The 14,663-nt window shown below is 40.8% G+C and overlaps 1 protein-coding gene and 1 pseudogene across 8 annotated transcripts in view; both read left to right on the top strand.

The window, feature by feature from the left end:
* The window catches only part of LOC309687640 (von Willebrand factor A domain-containing protein 5A-like), a 29,250-nt pseudogene extending 18,586 nt beyond the window's left edge, over positions 1-10,664 (top strand). Inside the window, exons 14-18 of the transcript XR_014280744.1 lie at positions 4,688-4,734; positions 5,054-5,097; positions 9,502-9,656; positions 10,179-10,302; positions 10,424-10,664. The product of XR_014280744.1 is annotated as a von Willebrand factor A domain-containing protein 5A-like (transcript). The remainder of the gene's footprint in view (positions 1-4,687; positions 4,735-5,053; positions 5,098-9,501; positions 9,657-10,178; positions 10,303-10,423) is intronic.
* On the top strand, positions 1,762-5,753 carry LOC309688233 (uncharacterized protein). 7 transcript variants are annotated; one of them, XM_082503822.1, is made up of 10 exons: positions 1,762-2,303; positions 3,055-3,709; positions 3,821-3,881; positions 3,983-4,063; positions 4,147-4,760; positions 4,871-4,945; positions 5,058-5,097; positions 5,209-5,265; positions 5,376-5,505; positions 5,589-5,753. In XM_082503822.1, the coding sequence occupies exons 1-2, from the start codon at positions 2,228-2,230 to the stop codon at positions 3,663-3,665; spliced, it is 687 nt and encodes a 228-aa protein (XP_082359948.1). In that variant the 5' UTR covers positions 1,762-2,227; the 3' UTR covers positions 3,666-3,709; positions 3,821-3,881; positions 3,983-4,063; positions 4,147-4,760; positions 4,871-4,945; positions 5,058-5,097; positions 5,209-5,265; positions 5,376-5,505; positions 5,589-5,753. The 7 variants fall into 7 exon arrangements, with proteins under 7 accessions (XP_082359948.1, XP_082359947.1, XP_082359945.1 ...); XM_082503821.1 differs by having other exon boundaries at positions 4,147-4,945; XM_082503819.1 differs by having other exon boundaries at positions 4,871-5,097.
* Positions 10,665-14,663: the final 3,999 nt, after the last annotated feature.

The raw sequence follows: 14,663 nt of genomic DNA on the forward strand, positions 1-14,663 counted from the left end.
AGTGGTAGTTCACTCTTTGCAACACAGTATGCTGTTCTAAACAGATTTTTCAGGTTTATTTTTAGTATATTATTTGCAATTGGTGTTTGTTCTGGGAAAGATATTGCAGACTGAGCAATAATCCATTTCTAATGGGGGCCTTTCTTAAAATTACTGGTCCCAGTAACAAAGGCGCTTGTCGACTCAGAAATCGAGGGAAAACCAACAACACACCCGGCAGAACATCATGTTATTTACACGGGTGCACATAAGTGGTCCGCATGTGCGCATTCGCTGTCAAAATAAAAGACGCGCAACAGATAAGAAGTTGCAATGCACGTTTGCATCCATATAAAAGGCACTGTTTTTGTCCGCTAGATTGGGATTTTCATGGCACATTCTGCACCACATCTGTGTGTTCATCATTTGTTTGAAGCCAGCTCACCTCCTGCAACCACTTTTACGAGAATACGTGCTTCTTTTGTGGTTCAGACTCCTTCTGACATTTGTTTGGAGGTGGAGGAAAACCAAAGTAATTGCTTAAAGGAGCTTCTTCGACATATTTAAGAGTTCTAAACAAATATGTCCTCCTCCAGATCTTTGACTGGAAACTATTTCTATGAATGAGTGGTTCAAAAATGTGTAAGTGAAAAGCTGCCATATTTCAGGTCCCAAAGTCAAACGAACACTGAGGGATCACTGAGAGCTAAAAACGGTCTAACTTCTTTCATCTTTAATAAAATGATCAGCGTTGCTGTTTTACCGGGTTTAACAATTAAGTTTAACATCCAGGCATCCAAGAAAACAGAGTTTATTCAATTTAACTGAGTTAGAGTTTTGCAGTAAGTTAGCTCGCTAGTTTCCACCTAAACATGATCATCATAAGCAGTGTTACCAATTCATACACTGGTTTATCATCTAGACTTTTTGTCTCATGCAGCACCATGATCAGGTCCAGTTTTTATTTCAGCTTTGATTTTTCAGCTGCTGTGCCTGAGCAGCCTCCCAGAGACCCTTTGTTGCAGTTAGTCTTCCTCCAGAAGCCATCTGGCTGCTTGATCCAGCTCTGGCTGCTGCACCGGGAAAGAGCAGTGAGGAGGTGGATTGATAAATGAAATTCATAACAAAAATTCATAATGGACTTTTTCCATTTAGGAATAATAAAAATCAGCTTTCTTTTTAATTGCTATTAACTGACAGTCAGATAACCAGCTTTTAAAAACATATTCATAAACACTTTGCAGTCAACAAAATTTGCATAGAGGTTATAGATGAAATAAAAAGTATCACGTGTTTTCTAGGTGTGTTTATAACTCTGTTATTGTACATATTCTGTGTTATACATCATAATCATTCCAGTCTCTCTCTTTCTTTTTTTTTTTACTGTTTTAATCTTTATAAAACTCTTATTTATTTATTTATTTATTTTTGTGATTTCTGCTGCCCTATTGGTCTGGTCTCTCTTGAAAATCTGAAAACGTGATATTCATAATAAAAGGATTTAAAAGTTTACTGCCAAAAAATTATTAAACTTCATAACAGAAATGTGCTAACTGGCTTGAAATAGATTGAAACTGTTATGAGATTGCTTCAGGGAGCAGACATGACACCGTCTTTTAGGTTTCGCCATCACTTTGTATTATGCGCACAACACCACCCTCCTCTGGCTTCCACGTGAACTGCACCTTAAACATCAACTGTTTACAAATGTCATGACACAAACAAACGTTTCAGTACCGTAAATCACTTTTTGGACTGCGATCACTTTTTGGCACAACATCGGCCCTGATAACATTTAAAGCGCATTGAAAAACTATTCTTTAATGCTAAAAATCCATTATCAATTGTAATTATTTATTTATTAATTTAAATTTCAGATATCGATCTTCATTTTTGTAAACTGGTGAATTAATGATTTTTTTAAAGAATTAAAACGACAAAGTTTGGCAACATATTTTTTATAAAGGATGAATAAAACAGTAAAATAAAATGAGAAATATATATATTTTTGAAAAAGCTATGATAATTAGACGAACTTTATTTTAAATAAATAAAATTGATTTTCGGTGGCACTGGGAGTCATGGTGATGATGACGTGTTTGAGTGCAGGTATAAAAGCAGGAGGCAAAATTGGAATTCGGGTTTCACGTTTGAGCGCAAACAGGAGCTTTTTCCCACTAGTGCTGTGAAAACTCGGATTTTTCAAACTACAGCCAACGTTTGAAAATCTTCAAGAAGGATTTGCAAAATGACTTCTACAAACTTCAGTCGCGAGATGCACCTGTTCTCCCTTTTCATTGACGAGGTGTTAGATCAACGCTATGGTGAGTACAGCAGGCTAATATGTCAGAGTGCTAGCAAACAAATACAACTTAGATTTTTGTCTTTTATTGTTTGGAAGTAGGACTTCATGAGTGTTAACGTTTAGGATGAGATGTTTCATACTTGAGTAACATCAATTTTAACATGTGCCAGTACACTATAAAGATGGCGCCATGTTTTTTTTTAAATCGCTGGAAAAAAAAAAAATTGAATGCACGCGCCCTGGAAACGACGTAAGGCATTGGAGGACGCTGACGTCAGCGCGCGGCCGTTTTTGCATGTAGAGGGTTTGAGTTGACATGTTTGGGCTGCTGGCGCTGAGTTATACGTGAAAGTTTCATAAATTGTGAATTTTATAAAGCTGGAGAATGGAGTTTTAAAAGTTCACAGAGTCGCTGGATGAGTTTGAGATTGAAACAGTGTGTGCCTGCAATAAGGAGGTGGGAGGTTTCTCACCTAAATGTAGCTGCTTTATTCTCAAAATATCGATGCTCAACTAATATGAAGATATTACTCCTTAATGTGAATGCGTATTAAAACCTCAGTGAAAGTCCATGCAGCCTTACACTGCATGAAAACTTTTACCAAAAAAGGTGAAGGCTTTCATAAACAATGAGTTCTGCTGGGAGCTTCTTACTGTTTGTGTGTGGAAGAGCTTATGATGATGTAAAGCCATGTCTGGACAATTTAATTTCAGGCTTTAGTTTGTGTGATCACATGATTAACGTACACGCATGCTTTGCTTTCTCGTAGCTGAGCTGGTGAGTCCAATCACTGCTCCTCAGATGGTCGTCATTAACTTGAGGAACCGTGAACTGAGCAGCAGCCAACTGGACTCCATGTCCCACCTGGTCCTCACTCTTTACCATAACCTGGTGACGGGGTCCAAGGACTTTCCTTACATACCTTTTAAAGGATTGTTCCATCGGGACCAGGTGACGACACCATTTGTCCATGTGAGGCAGAGCCAGAGAGAGAACACCACTCCTTCTCCTCCTACGGACTCACCAGCTGGCATGATGCTGCCGCCTGCGGGCTCCAGCTCTCATCCACGCTTCCTGACTCCAGTTCTTCCAGAGAAAGCGGATCTTGCTGTGCTGAAGGCAGATCGGAGGAACCGTGTCGGCACCTTGACTGTCGACGGCCTCCTCGTCACCAGAGTCATCTCCACTGTTTACCGAACAGAGGACACTGAGATGACGAACCGCTGGAGAATAACAGACTACAGCGCGGACGGCAGAGTTCTCACTTCGGTGCTCTGCCGTTTTCTAAATATGTCGGCAAAGCGTGCTAAGAGGAAGGCTCCGGAGGAAGAGAGCAGCATCCGGAGCCCGAGTCCAGCAAGGAAGCGCTTGAGATTATAATATACAGTGAAGCATGTCGAACGTCAGCAAGCCTGAACAAAGTGGTAAGTAGTAAATAGTGCTTAAGGTTGTTTCTAAAATAATGTCCTAAAATATTTGAAAATCGTCGAGGTTTTAACTTTTATTCTTTCTTTTCTGCCTCTTGTTTCTAAAAGTCAGGAAAAAGAGTCACGCTGCGAAGAAACTCCACACAGAAGATTTTCCCTCAGTAAAATGGTAAATATATTCATCTTGTTATGACGTTTGCTCACAATAACCAGGAGTGTTCCTGTGTTTCTGAAGTGATTTACTCTCATTTGGTGTTATTTGATCCAAAGACAACTGAGGGTCTTCAGAGCAGCGTGAACGGCCGTCACCTGAGAGCAAGACAGTCCTGGCGCCTTTGTGGTTCCCTCCAGGTACTCCAGCTTCATCCCACAGTCCAGAGAGATGCAGTTAGGTTGAATGTGAGTGTGAATAGTTGTCTGTTTCTCTGTGTTAGACTGACCTGTCCAGGTTGTACTCCTGCCTCTGGCCCCATAACAGCTGGGATGGCTCCAATCTTGAATTGGATAAGCTGAAGAAATGGATGGAAGGATGATCCAAAGAGAAACATTAAAGGCCCTCTCACAAAAAAAAGATAAGAACTCATTTTACACATTTAAAGTACAAAGTACACATATATTTACCATTTTACTGAGGGAACATCTTCTGTGTGGAGTTTCTTCTCATCTTGGCTCTTTTTCCTGACATTTAGAAACAAGAGGCAGAAAAGAAAGAATAAAAGTTAAAACCTCAACGATTTTTTAATGTTTGGGATATTTTAGAAACAACCGTAAACACTATTTACTACTTACCACTTTGTTCATTCTTGCTGACGTTCACTCTCCTCATCTTCTCTCTAAAGGAAGATGCAAACGCTCTCATTGTGAAAGATAAGTATACATCCATCTAACCTGCGACTCTGTCACAACTCTGATCAGCAATTCTTTCAGGTTTGTCTGTTTTGATGATGCTATTAATTGTTATTATCCTTTATCCAGGTAACTTTCAGAGAGGAGCGGAGGGAGGAGCGAAGCCAGCGTGCTCTGTAAACTCTCATTAAAAAAAAGATAAGTACATATTGATTTTATATTATTATGACAGCTCCTCCTCAGTGAACACTTCCTCTAGTTGCTGAAATCATTTACTAATTTTTTTCTTCCCATTTGTCTTTTGTTTTTCAGAGAAAACAGAGAGGAGACAAGGTGACATTAAGACCTAAGACAGGACGGATTGAACCCTTTCTCGTAAAAAGATAAGTATTCACTCTGCTTTTAATCAGAATATTGATAAATATCTAAAATTCTGCTCACCTGGTTGATAAAGTTACTAAAACGATTCCCTCTTTACTGTCATTTGTCCTTTAGAGAGAAGATGAGGAGAGTGAACGTCAGCAAGAATGAACAAAGTGGTAAGTAGTAAATAGTGTTTACGGTTGTTTCTAAAATATCCCAAACATTAAAAAATCGTTGAGGTTTTAACTTTTATTCTTTCTTTTCTGCCTCTTGTTTCTAAATGTCAGGAAAAAGAGCCAAGATGAGAAGAAACTCCACACAGAAGATGTTCCCTCAGTAAAATGGTAAATATATTCATCTTGTTATGACGTTTGCTCACAATAACCAGGAGTGTTCCCGTTGTTCTGAAGTGATTCACTCTCATTTGGTGTTATTTGGTGTTTGTCTTTGAAAGGAGAAGAGCAGCAACGACACTGGGAGACAAACAACAGGATGATCCAAAGACAACTGAGGGTCTTCAGAGCAGCGTGAACGGCCGTCACCTGAGAGCAAGACAGTCCTGGCGCCTTTGTGGTTCCCTCCAGGTACTCCAGCTTCATCCCACAGTCCAGAGAGATGCAGTTAGGTTGAATGTGAGTGTGAATAGTTGTCTGTTTCTCTGTGTTAGACTGACCTGTCCAGGTTGTACTCCTGCCTCTGGCCCCATAACAGCTGGGATGGCTCCAATCTTGAATTGGATAAGCTGAAGAAATGGATGGAAGGATGATCCAAAGAGAAACATCAAAGGCCCTCTCACCAGATTTCATTTATTAAATTTGTCTTTACTGAACGATTTCTGGTGTGTATTTGCATTGATACTCAGACAACAGCTCCTCTTTCTGTTTGTGCTGGAAGATTCAGGCAAACACATATTACATATATAGATTGTTATGATATGACTCAGTTTCACATTTAGTGCTATATGAGAATGATAAGGTCCAGTTTAATAGTATTGCTAGTGTCTAATGAAATGAACACGTGATTTTCTTTTTTTTCTTTTCTTGCCTGTCCCGTTTGGCTCTTTTGCCATCAGAATTATTGTCTAAAGGTAAAGAAAGATGCTCAACGGATTTACTTTACCAAATTGACCATCCCAGCCTTGCCGTAATGGTCCATTTGATTCACCTTTTATTGTTTATTTTATTTTCACTTGCTGAATACGGGACAGACTTGACTGGGGGAAAGAAGGGGAGAAAGAAAGAGAAACAGCTGAGAAGAGGGACAGGGGAGAAGGGCAAAAAACAAAACCCAACAGAATGGGCAGAAAAAGAAAAGAAAATGCATCTATCGATCACCTGGATCACCTGTTGAGAAAGAAAAAAGAAAACAAGCAGAAGAGAACAAGAGTAATAGAATAAACAACATCACAATGATATATGGGAATATGACAGTAAATACTAAATATTAAACATTATTGTGCAGCACGTAAGATCAACAGAACACAGTGTGCTTTGAGGTAGGAGCCAAAAAGGGTGTAGTTTGTGGGTGTGATCACCCGTGTGTACACCTGTGAGCATGGACGCGCTTGTTTTTTTAAAAAGTTCCTTCATGTAATGATCTGCTAGAGCAGGGCTTCCCAATCCCAGTCCTCGAGAGCTACTATCCTGCAGCTTTTAGATGCATCCCTACTCCAACACAGCTGAATCAAATGAATGGCTTGTTATCAGGCCTTTGCCAAACACGATGGCATGCTGAAGAGGTAATCAAACCATTTGATTCAGCTGTGTTGGAGTAGGGATGCATCTAAAAGCTGCAGGATAGTAGCTCTCGAGGACTGGGATTGGGCAGCCCTGTGCTAGAGGGTGTGGGGGGGGCCACAGCCCCGTCCTCCAGGGCATGAAGCAGGTATGGAGGAGATCAAAACTCCAGACAGCCAGAGGCCCCCAGAACACAAGAGACCAAGGAAGACCAACAGAGGGGCAGCTGCGCCACTGTACCAGAAAGAGCTGAGGAGAGTCCCAGATGAGGGCTCACTCAGCAGCCGCGGAGCAGGAGCCAGGGGGAGTTGCAGTGACGCGCCCGTGAGCTCCGCCGGCAGCCAGCTGTGCCTGAGTGACCGAGCTCCAGGCCGAGAGGCCGGGGGCACCCCACCTCCGAAGTGGCCCGAGCGAGCCCCAGGATCCAGGCCCCGATAAGCGGCCGCCAAGGAGTGAGCCGGTGTGTACCTGGACGCCCATCCCCAGACACAAAGAGCCACCAACGCACCGATGTCTGAGGGAGTGCACCATTGGCAGGGGAAGTGGTGGTGGGGGGAGATAGGCCTCCAAACCTTGGAGGGCCTGAGATGTCCCCAGAGAGGTGGCGTCTGATACCCAACCTGACATATAGACACAGACATACAGGCACACACAGATACAAACATCCATTCCCACCCTCATGCTCTCATATGCACTTACTCCACACTCAACCAACGTGGAGACAGACATAAAGAGACGCTGTACACACGATCACACTCCCCAAGCGTACTCTACAAACCGGGTCTAGGTACCCTTGCCCCTGAAGGGGGGAACTGCACCCAGACCCAGGTGGTGTTACCCTTTTCCCTGCGGTGGGGAGAGGCAGACCGCCCCGACTCCGCAGCAGCAGGGAGGCCCCACACTCCAGACCGCAGTCGGACGGCCAACTCCTCCTCCTAGCCCCCCCGCTCCAGCAGGCCGCAGAGAACGGGGGTGAGAGAAGACTCCAAACCTCCCTCCACCCGCTCATTGTAGTGTTGATGCATGTGTGTTCTAAGGTGCATTTAAAACCCAGGAGGGCATGGAGCTACCTGCCAGAGAGCAGCAGGTAAGCGCATAGTCCCTCCTGCTAGCCCTCAATGTCTACGCTTACGGCCACACCACCCTGAACTAGAGATGGACCGATCCGATATTACGTATCGGTATCGGTCCGATACTGACTTAAATTACTGGATCGGATATCGGAGAAAAATAAAAAATGTAATCCGATCCATTAAATATCACGAAAGCACCTCACAAAACTTGCAACACGCCGTAACTCGCCTCAGAACGTCGGAGCAGTATGCATCACGTGATAGAGCAGCTGTGGCATGCGGGACCTGTCGGTGGTCTGGATAGCATTTGGAGCTTCGCTAGCAACCTGGCATTTCATCTCCGACAAAGTTATCCCCGAGAGAAGTAAAGCAAGTGTGTAAGTCCATCTCTGAATGTTTGTAAAGCATTCCCACGTTAAGCTTAACGAGCGACTGCCTCTCGCTCTCCGGCTGCTACTTCAATCGTGAAACTGCTAATGATCAGCTGATCGGCTTTTCTGTCGTGAGTCTCTCTTGTTTGTTTTTGGTCCACTTTGCACCAGAAAGAGGAAACCAGCGGCTGAACAACAGCAGCACGTTTAAGCTTGATAAGCTGTTGTTAGAATTTATTTAATATTAATTTCTACACCAGGATCTTTTTCTACGTAGCTGACGCTGGTAACTGTGCAGGGGCGGATCTAGCAAAGTTTAGCCAGGGGGGCCGATAGGGCATTAACTGGGAAAAGGGGGCACAAAGACATACTTTTCTTTCTTATTCTCATTTAAAATGTCGAGCTTTTAATAAATAATTATCTGACACCCAAAGTTTTAATTTGATGTAAAATGAATAGAAGTCCATTACTGTATATAGTGACTATTAAGTCTAATATATATACCCTAGTAAGCTATAGTACATTTTCCTTTGGGAAGGTACCATCTGTGCAGTCTGCAATTTTGTTGAAGAAAGATGTTGAATCTATTTAATATTTCTTGAAAAATAATTGATTTCTGTGCATTTTTTTTCACACTGCATCAAATTAAGGTTGATTACGTTGATTAAGCATCATGAGGTGGAGCGTGAGGGGTGGTTCCCTATTTTTTATTTATTTATTTTTGTTGTTGCTGGGAGTTGGAACCCTATTAGTTAGGTTGCTTAATATTTACGCTAAGTACTCTTTAAAATACCAGAATAGGGAGGATGGTGTAGGTCTAAGTTTATTAGATTGATCAGTATTGCTGAACTATGAAATATTTTTTTTGTATACAGGTATAACAGAATAGCTTTAGTGTAGTTGTTGTTTTAAACTTGAGTATGAACTTGCAGACTTGCAAAATGCAGCAAGATATTTTAAAAAACAGTTTTGTTGATTAAAAAACACTATATCGGATTCATATCGGTATCGGCAGATATCCAAATTTATGATATCGGTATCGGTATCGGACATAAAAAAGTGGTATCGTGCCATCTCTACCCTGAACACGCCCGATCTCGTCTGATCTCGGAAATCGTGATTTTCAGATCCAGCAAAGTGAATATTTTTCACTGTGGATAAATTGCATGGAAACGTTTAATGAGTCATCAGCTGTTTCACTACAAAGATGATGTGATTAATGTGTTTGATGTGGAGCTCTTATGTAATGATTACATTTTTAAGATGTAATTTTCAAGTGAAAAACATAATATTTATCTGTTGCATAGTTTACAGTGCGGTGTTTTATGCACTGAGTTATCATGTAGAGTTCTGTTTGTCATCTAGCACCATAATCGGGTTTTGTTTTTATTGCATCTTAGATTTTCCAGCTGCTGTGCCTGAGCAGCCACCCAGAGACCCTTTGCTGCAGTTAGTCTCCCTGCAGGAGGCGTCTGGCTGCTGGCTGCTTGATCCAGCTCTGGCTGCTGCACTGGGACAGACCAACGAGGAGGTGGAAAAGTCAAAGCCTGAAAAGGTGCACTGCTGTCAATTTAAATATTAACACAAAATGATGATGTGAGATAAAACAGATTTGATTCTATAATTTGAACAAAAACACATGATATAATTAAAAACACACCATAAAACAAATAAAATGAAGTCAAACTAAACGTAGACCTGCCTCACAGCCTGAGAATAAACATCTGCATATCAGAAGCAAAAACACTGGTGGTAATCACACTCCTAACCTCCCACTGAGCTGCACCAGCGTCTGATATTATCCAGAAACCACACGGCAGCAGAAATTATTTTCCTCATCAGTTGTTGTAAAAACATGTCAGCACATTATTTTAGAGCATTTATGATATCACAGTTTGGGATTTCATCAGGAAGAGCATCCAGTGTAATAATCTGCCAAATCAAATATGCAGAGCTGCCCACCTTGGTGACCCCGTGTGACAAAGAAGTACACAAACATATGTAATATTACTGGTTGTAGAAAGTAAAATGTGTGTTCTGTCTGGTTTATTTGATTGATTTTGATTTGGGGAATTAGACCAGCAGTGAAGTGTGGGCCACCATTCTGGCTCTGATCTGGCTTCATGGTTTCAAGATGGATGCAAAGGACGAGTGGGAGCTTCTGGCTATGAAGGCTGCCTCGTGGCTCTGTGCTCACAATGGTACTAGCAATGATTGTAACAGATAAAATAACAGCTTTAAAAAACTGTTTCATTCTACAGCTTTTCTCCCACAATCATTATTTTAATATCTGTTTTGTGTTTTTATCACCGTGTGTGTCAGAGTGTGTGGATGCTGGAAATGTCCTGCTGGGTTGCAGCGTGAAGAAAGAAGCTCTGGGACTCTGAGGGTTTTCTTAAAGTAGCTTCATCTTCAGAGTGAACAGAAGCAGGTCTGCTTACTCCACACTGCCTTTGATACAGAGCTGTTTTATATCATTGTTGTGTTTTCTACGGCACAAAAGTTAGGCGCACACAAATTTTATAATAATTTATATAATATTATGTGTTTTTCTGGATACACTGTGCTTTTTCAGCATTCAAAGATTGATGACACCGTGTCAGAGCACTGGCTATGAATTTCAGAAGGATCAGGCCCTAACTTAACAGAAAAGTTATCAATAGTAATTTTCTTATTACAGCTACATCCACTTCTGTCGTGCCTAGGCTGCTCACTAGGGCTGGGTATCATCACTGATTTCTATAATCCCTTCGATTCCAGTTCTCAAAGTCCCAATTCGATTCAACTTAGCCTCAGACAGTCAGAAATATTATAATTCTGATCATTTATCAGTACTGACTTCATCAGAATTGTGAACATCACAGCAGATGCCTTTGTGTGAAAGTAACTGAGAATAAAACACAGAAAAACATGAAGGAGATTTTCCTGGTCTGGCTTTTTATAGCAGATAACCTTAAAAATATTCTACAATTTTCTGCATATAAAGTTTAAATTTCTTCAGTATTGAACAACAAAAAAAATAGGCTTTCTTGTCCGAGGTCATTTAAGTGAAAAAAAGAAAAAGAAAAGAAAAAGACAGCAGTGCTGTAAACAACGGTAGACTGGTGGGTAATAAGCGAATGAATAATACAGAAAACAGAGATTGGAGACGGGAAACTGTTCTTGAAGTACAGAGAGAGATAGAGAGAGAGCTAGCTGTGCATGAAGTGTGATTTTAATAGTCGTGGAAGCAAAACAGCAAAATTCATGATGACATTGATCAAATGTGAAGCGCAGTTTGCTGCTTCTTTCGCTGCTGGCTCGATGAATTTTGGTTGAAAGAGACAAAACCTGCAGCTCAGAATCAGCGCAAAAAGATGTAATCACAGACCGGACGCATCAGAATCGCTGAGCTCCGACAGCGTGTCCGTCTAAGGCCGTCGGATGAGAAAGCCGAGAAAGACAAAGCTGATTCTGATGCGTCGGGTCCGCTCTGTGTTTACGTCTTTGTGTGGAATCCGTGTACCTGCTCTCATTTGCTGTTTGGTTGTTGTTGAAATGGTTTTGTGAGCTTTAATCTGAGAATCTGGCGTTTCTGGCAAAACACAGTTATATTTAAAAGTCATTCAGGATTTAATGAATTGATATCGCTTTATTCAAGCTACTCACCTCCCATTTCCACCTGCACTTTCATCTGGACCACGGCGAATCAGAGAGGTCCCGCCCCTTACTATCTCTGATTGGTTTAGTCCACGATAGGGGCAAAATGTGTGTCTGTTGTTGATGTCACCTGTTCGTTTTTGAGGAGAGAGACAAACGACTGCAGAGTCTCATTCAGATGCGTCAAAACAGGATTTAATTAGAAAACATATGGGGGGAAGTCGAGCACGATCACCCAAACAGCATCGAACTTCCTTACAACAGTTAAGATGGATCATTTTATACATATGATGACCAACAATATACGTCACCCCAGATAAAAACAACATCGGCCATATTCTAAAACAGAACAGTTCCTCTCTCAGTTCCTCCAGATACATCTATTTATTCTACTTGTTAGACTTAAACAACACTTGCAAACAGTTTACCCAGACAGGCTATGTCTGTGTGTTAATTTAAGTGCATGACCTCCCTCTACCTCATTCAAGCTACTCACCTCCCACTACCACCTGCACCTTCATCTGGACCACAGCGAATCAGAGAGGTCCCGCCCCTTACTATCTCTGATTGGTTTAGTCCACGATAGGGGCAAAATGTGTGTCTGTTGTTGACCACAGCGAAGGTTGCAGTTTTTTGTTTTTTTTTTTGCTACCCGAACAGTTGGTCGCACAGGTGCAACCAAATATTTCTTTTTAGTCGCACCACTGAAAAATTTGGTCGTATTTGCGACCAAATTGGTCGCACTCTAGAGCCCTGCTTGAACGTCTTAAGACAGCACATAGTCTTCATTCATGTTCGCTTATTCATGACTGTAGTTAGAGTTACATCTGAATTTACAAAAACTGCCTGTTTTGTAGTGATTGAAATAATAATTAGCATAAAAAGTTATGAAATCTATGTTTGGTTTTTTATTTCTTTGTTGTAACAATTTTGGAAATAAATTGTATATTGGCGTAAAAGTATCAATATATTTGAGGTTTGAGCAGCAAAGTTGAGTACCAGGGTTTTGCTCCTGAATAACTTCCTAAGTCTTCTCTGCCAATGCCAAATAGCTTTCTGGGTGCTGCGCTGCACTGTCAGAGCACACCTCCTTATCTAAGGTTTTCTGTGTTTCTTATTCTCTTTAAAAGTTCTGCTGAGGGCCTCCTATACTCGAAGTCTAAGAGCCAACTCTGTTCTTTGGCTCGACTTTCTTCCATAATCTTTTCACTTTTGTGAGAAATAAAACACAATTTAAGAACAGATTGTCATAAAAAGAAATGACATCAATAACTACACCAAGGACATTCAAAACAAATTTTAAACTTGGCTTAAAGACCATAAGTCTGATCTGAAAATGTCGACCAACTTCAACATTTAGATTGTGACACTAACTTGTCTCTCTTCCACAGTGTGTTTCTTTTGTCCTGCTCCCCTCTCCCTTAACCAGTTGTGGCAAATGGCTGCCCCTTTCTGAGCCTTGATCTCCCAGAGGTTTCTTCCTGTTAAAGGGAGTTTTTATTTCCCACTGTTGCCAGGTACTTGCTCAAAGAGGATCATTCAATTGTTGGTTTTTTTTTTTCTGTATTACTTAGTGTATTTACCTTACAATATAAAGCACCTTGAGGTGACTGTTGTGTTGATTTGGCGCTATATAATTAAAACTGAATTACATCTCTGAAGAAATGTTACATGCATGTTTTGTTGCCTTTTTAAAGTGATGGGGGAGTAATTGTAATGGGCTAATAAAAAGGGACAGACGTGCTCTGTGTAAAGATCAACCCTTTGACCACCATTCACTGCATCATTAATTGCTTTAACTTATAGTCCATAATGCTGTAAAAACAAAAGAAGGAAAAGCTGAGTCATTTTCACATTTTTATTGAGGTTTGAATTCAGAAAGTCTGTTGCTGATCTCAGTAAATGTAACAGGATGTCTCCGAAAATTTACAGTTGTGGATAAAACAGGGTGATGTGTTATTGTCAGGTTTGAGTGAATAACAGGACCCAAATGCAGGACTTCCTGAGAAGCCACAGTGGAGGAGTGAAGGAGAAGGTGGTGCAGCTCAGTGTCCAATCAGGAGTGAGCAGTTTTTTCACTGCCTTCATTGCGTTCAACAAAGACAACGGAGAGGCGATCCAAGGACCTCTTGTCCAGAGAAATATTCCATCAAGTTTTTGTTTTGAGTTTTTGTTGTTTTTTGTTTTTTAAAGCAAACACTAAAACTGTCACCCACACCTCTGAAGATAAAGATTACTAATCATAAATAAAGGGAATATTATCACGATGAGGACACTATCAGAGGTAGTTCAGGGAACTGTTATACTTCATACCAGAAAAATCTTTTTTCTTTTCTTGTTTTTTTGGCTTGACTTCATGGTAGGCAAAATGAAGAAGAGTGCTTGATTGCGCCTAAGTAAGTAAAAGCTGCATGGCAAAACAACACACACCTTCACTGCAGATGCATGCACAGAAACCAGTATTTTTTGTATCTTAAATATTAAGTAGTGTGTGTACAGTAGTCAATATAATGGGATGTGTCCTAAAGCAGCGAAAGAAGAACTGAGTTCTTGCAGCATTTTGCAATATTTAGGATTTTATTGAACACTTTTACCTTTCAACATTTGTAACATTAATGAGTAATGAAGCATTGCAGAATAATCCTGTGTTTTTGATTATTTATTGTACACTACAAGTAAACAACAATAAGTTAAACATCTGTCACATCTGTCAGAAGCTTGGATACATTTACTCCTACAAGGATTTTACTCTTATGAAATGTAAAAAGAACACTGAAATTATATTTTACAGTTTTTCACATAAACAGTTTTGCTTTGCTTACAGAAACTATAACTTTAATCTCAGCCAAACCGATTTACTCAGGAAAATATGTGGTGTCTTGATAAACCGAGCAGATATTTGAGGTTTACACAGTTACAGCCT

Source organism: Aulonocara stuartgranti, assembly GCF_965226115.1.
Source record: "Aulonocara stuartgranti genome assembly, chromosome: 14".
NCBI lineage: Eukaryota > Metazoa > Chordata > Actinopteri > Cichliformes > Cichlidae > Aulonocara > Aulonocara stuartgranti.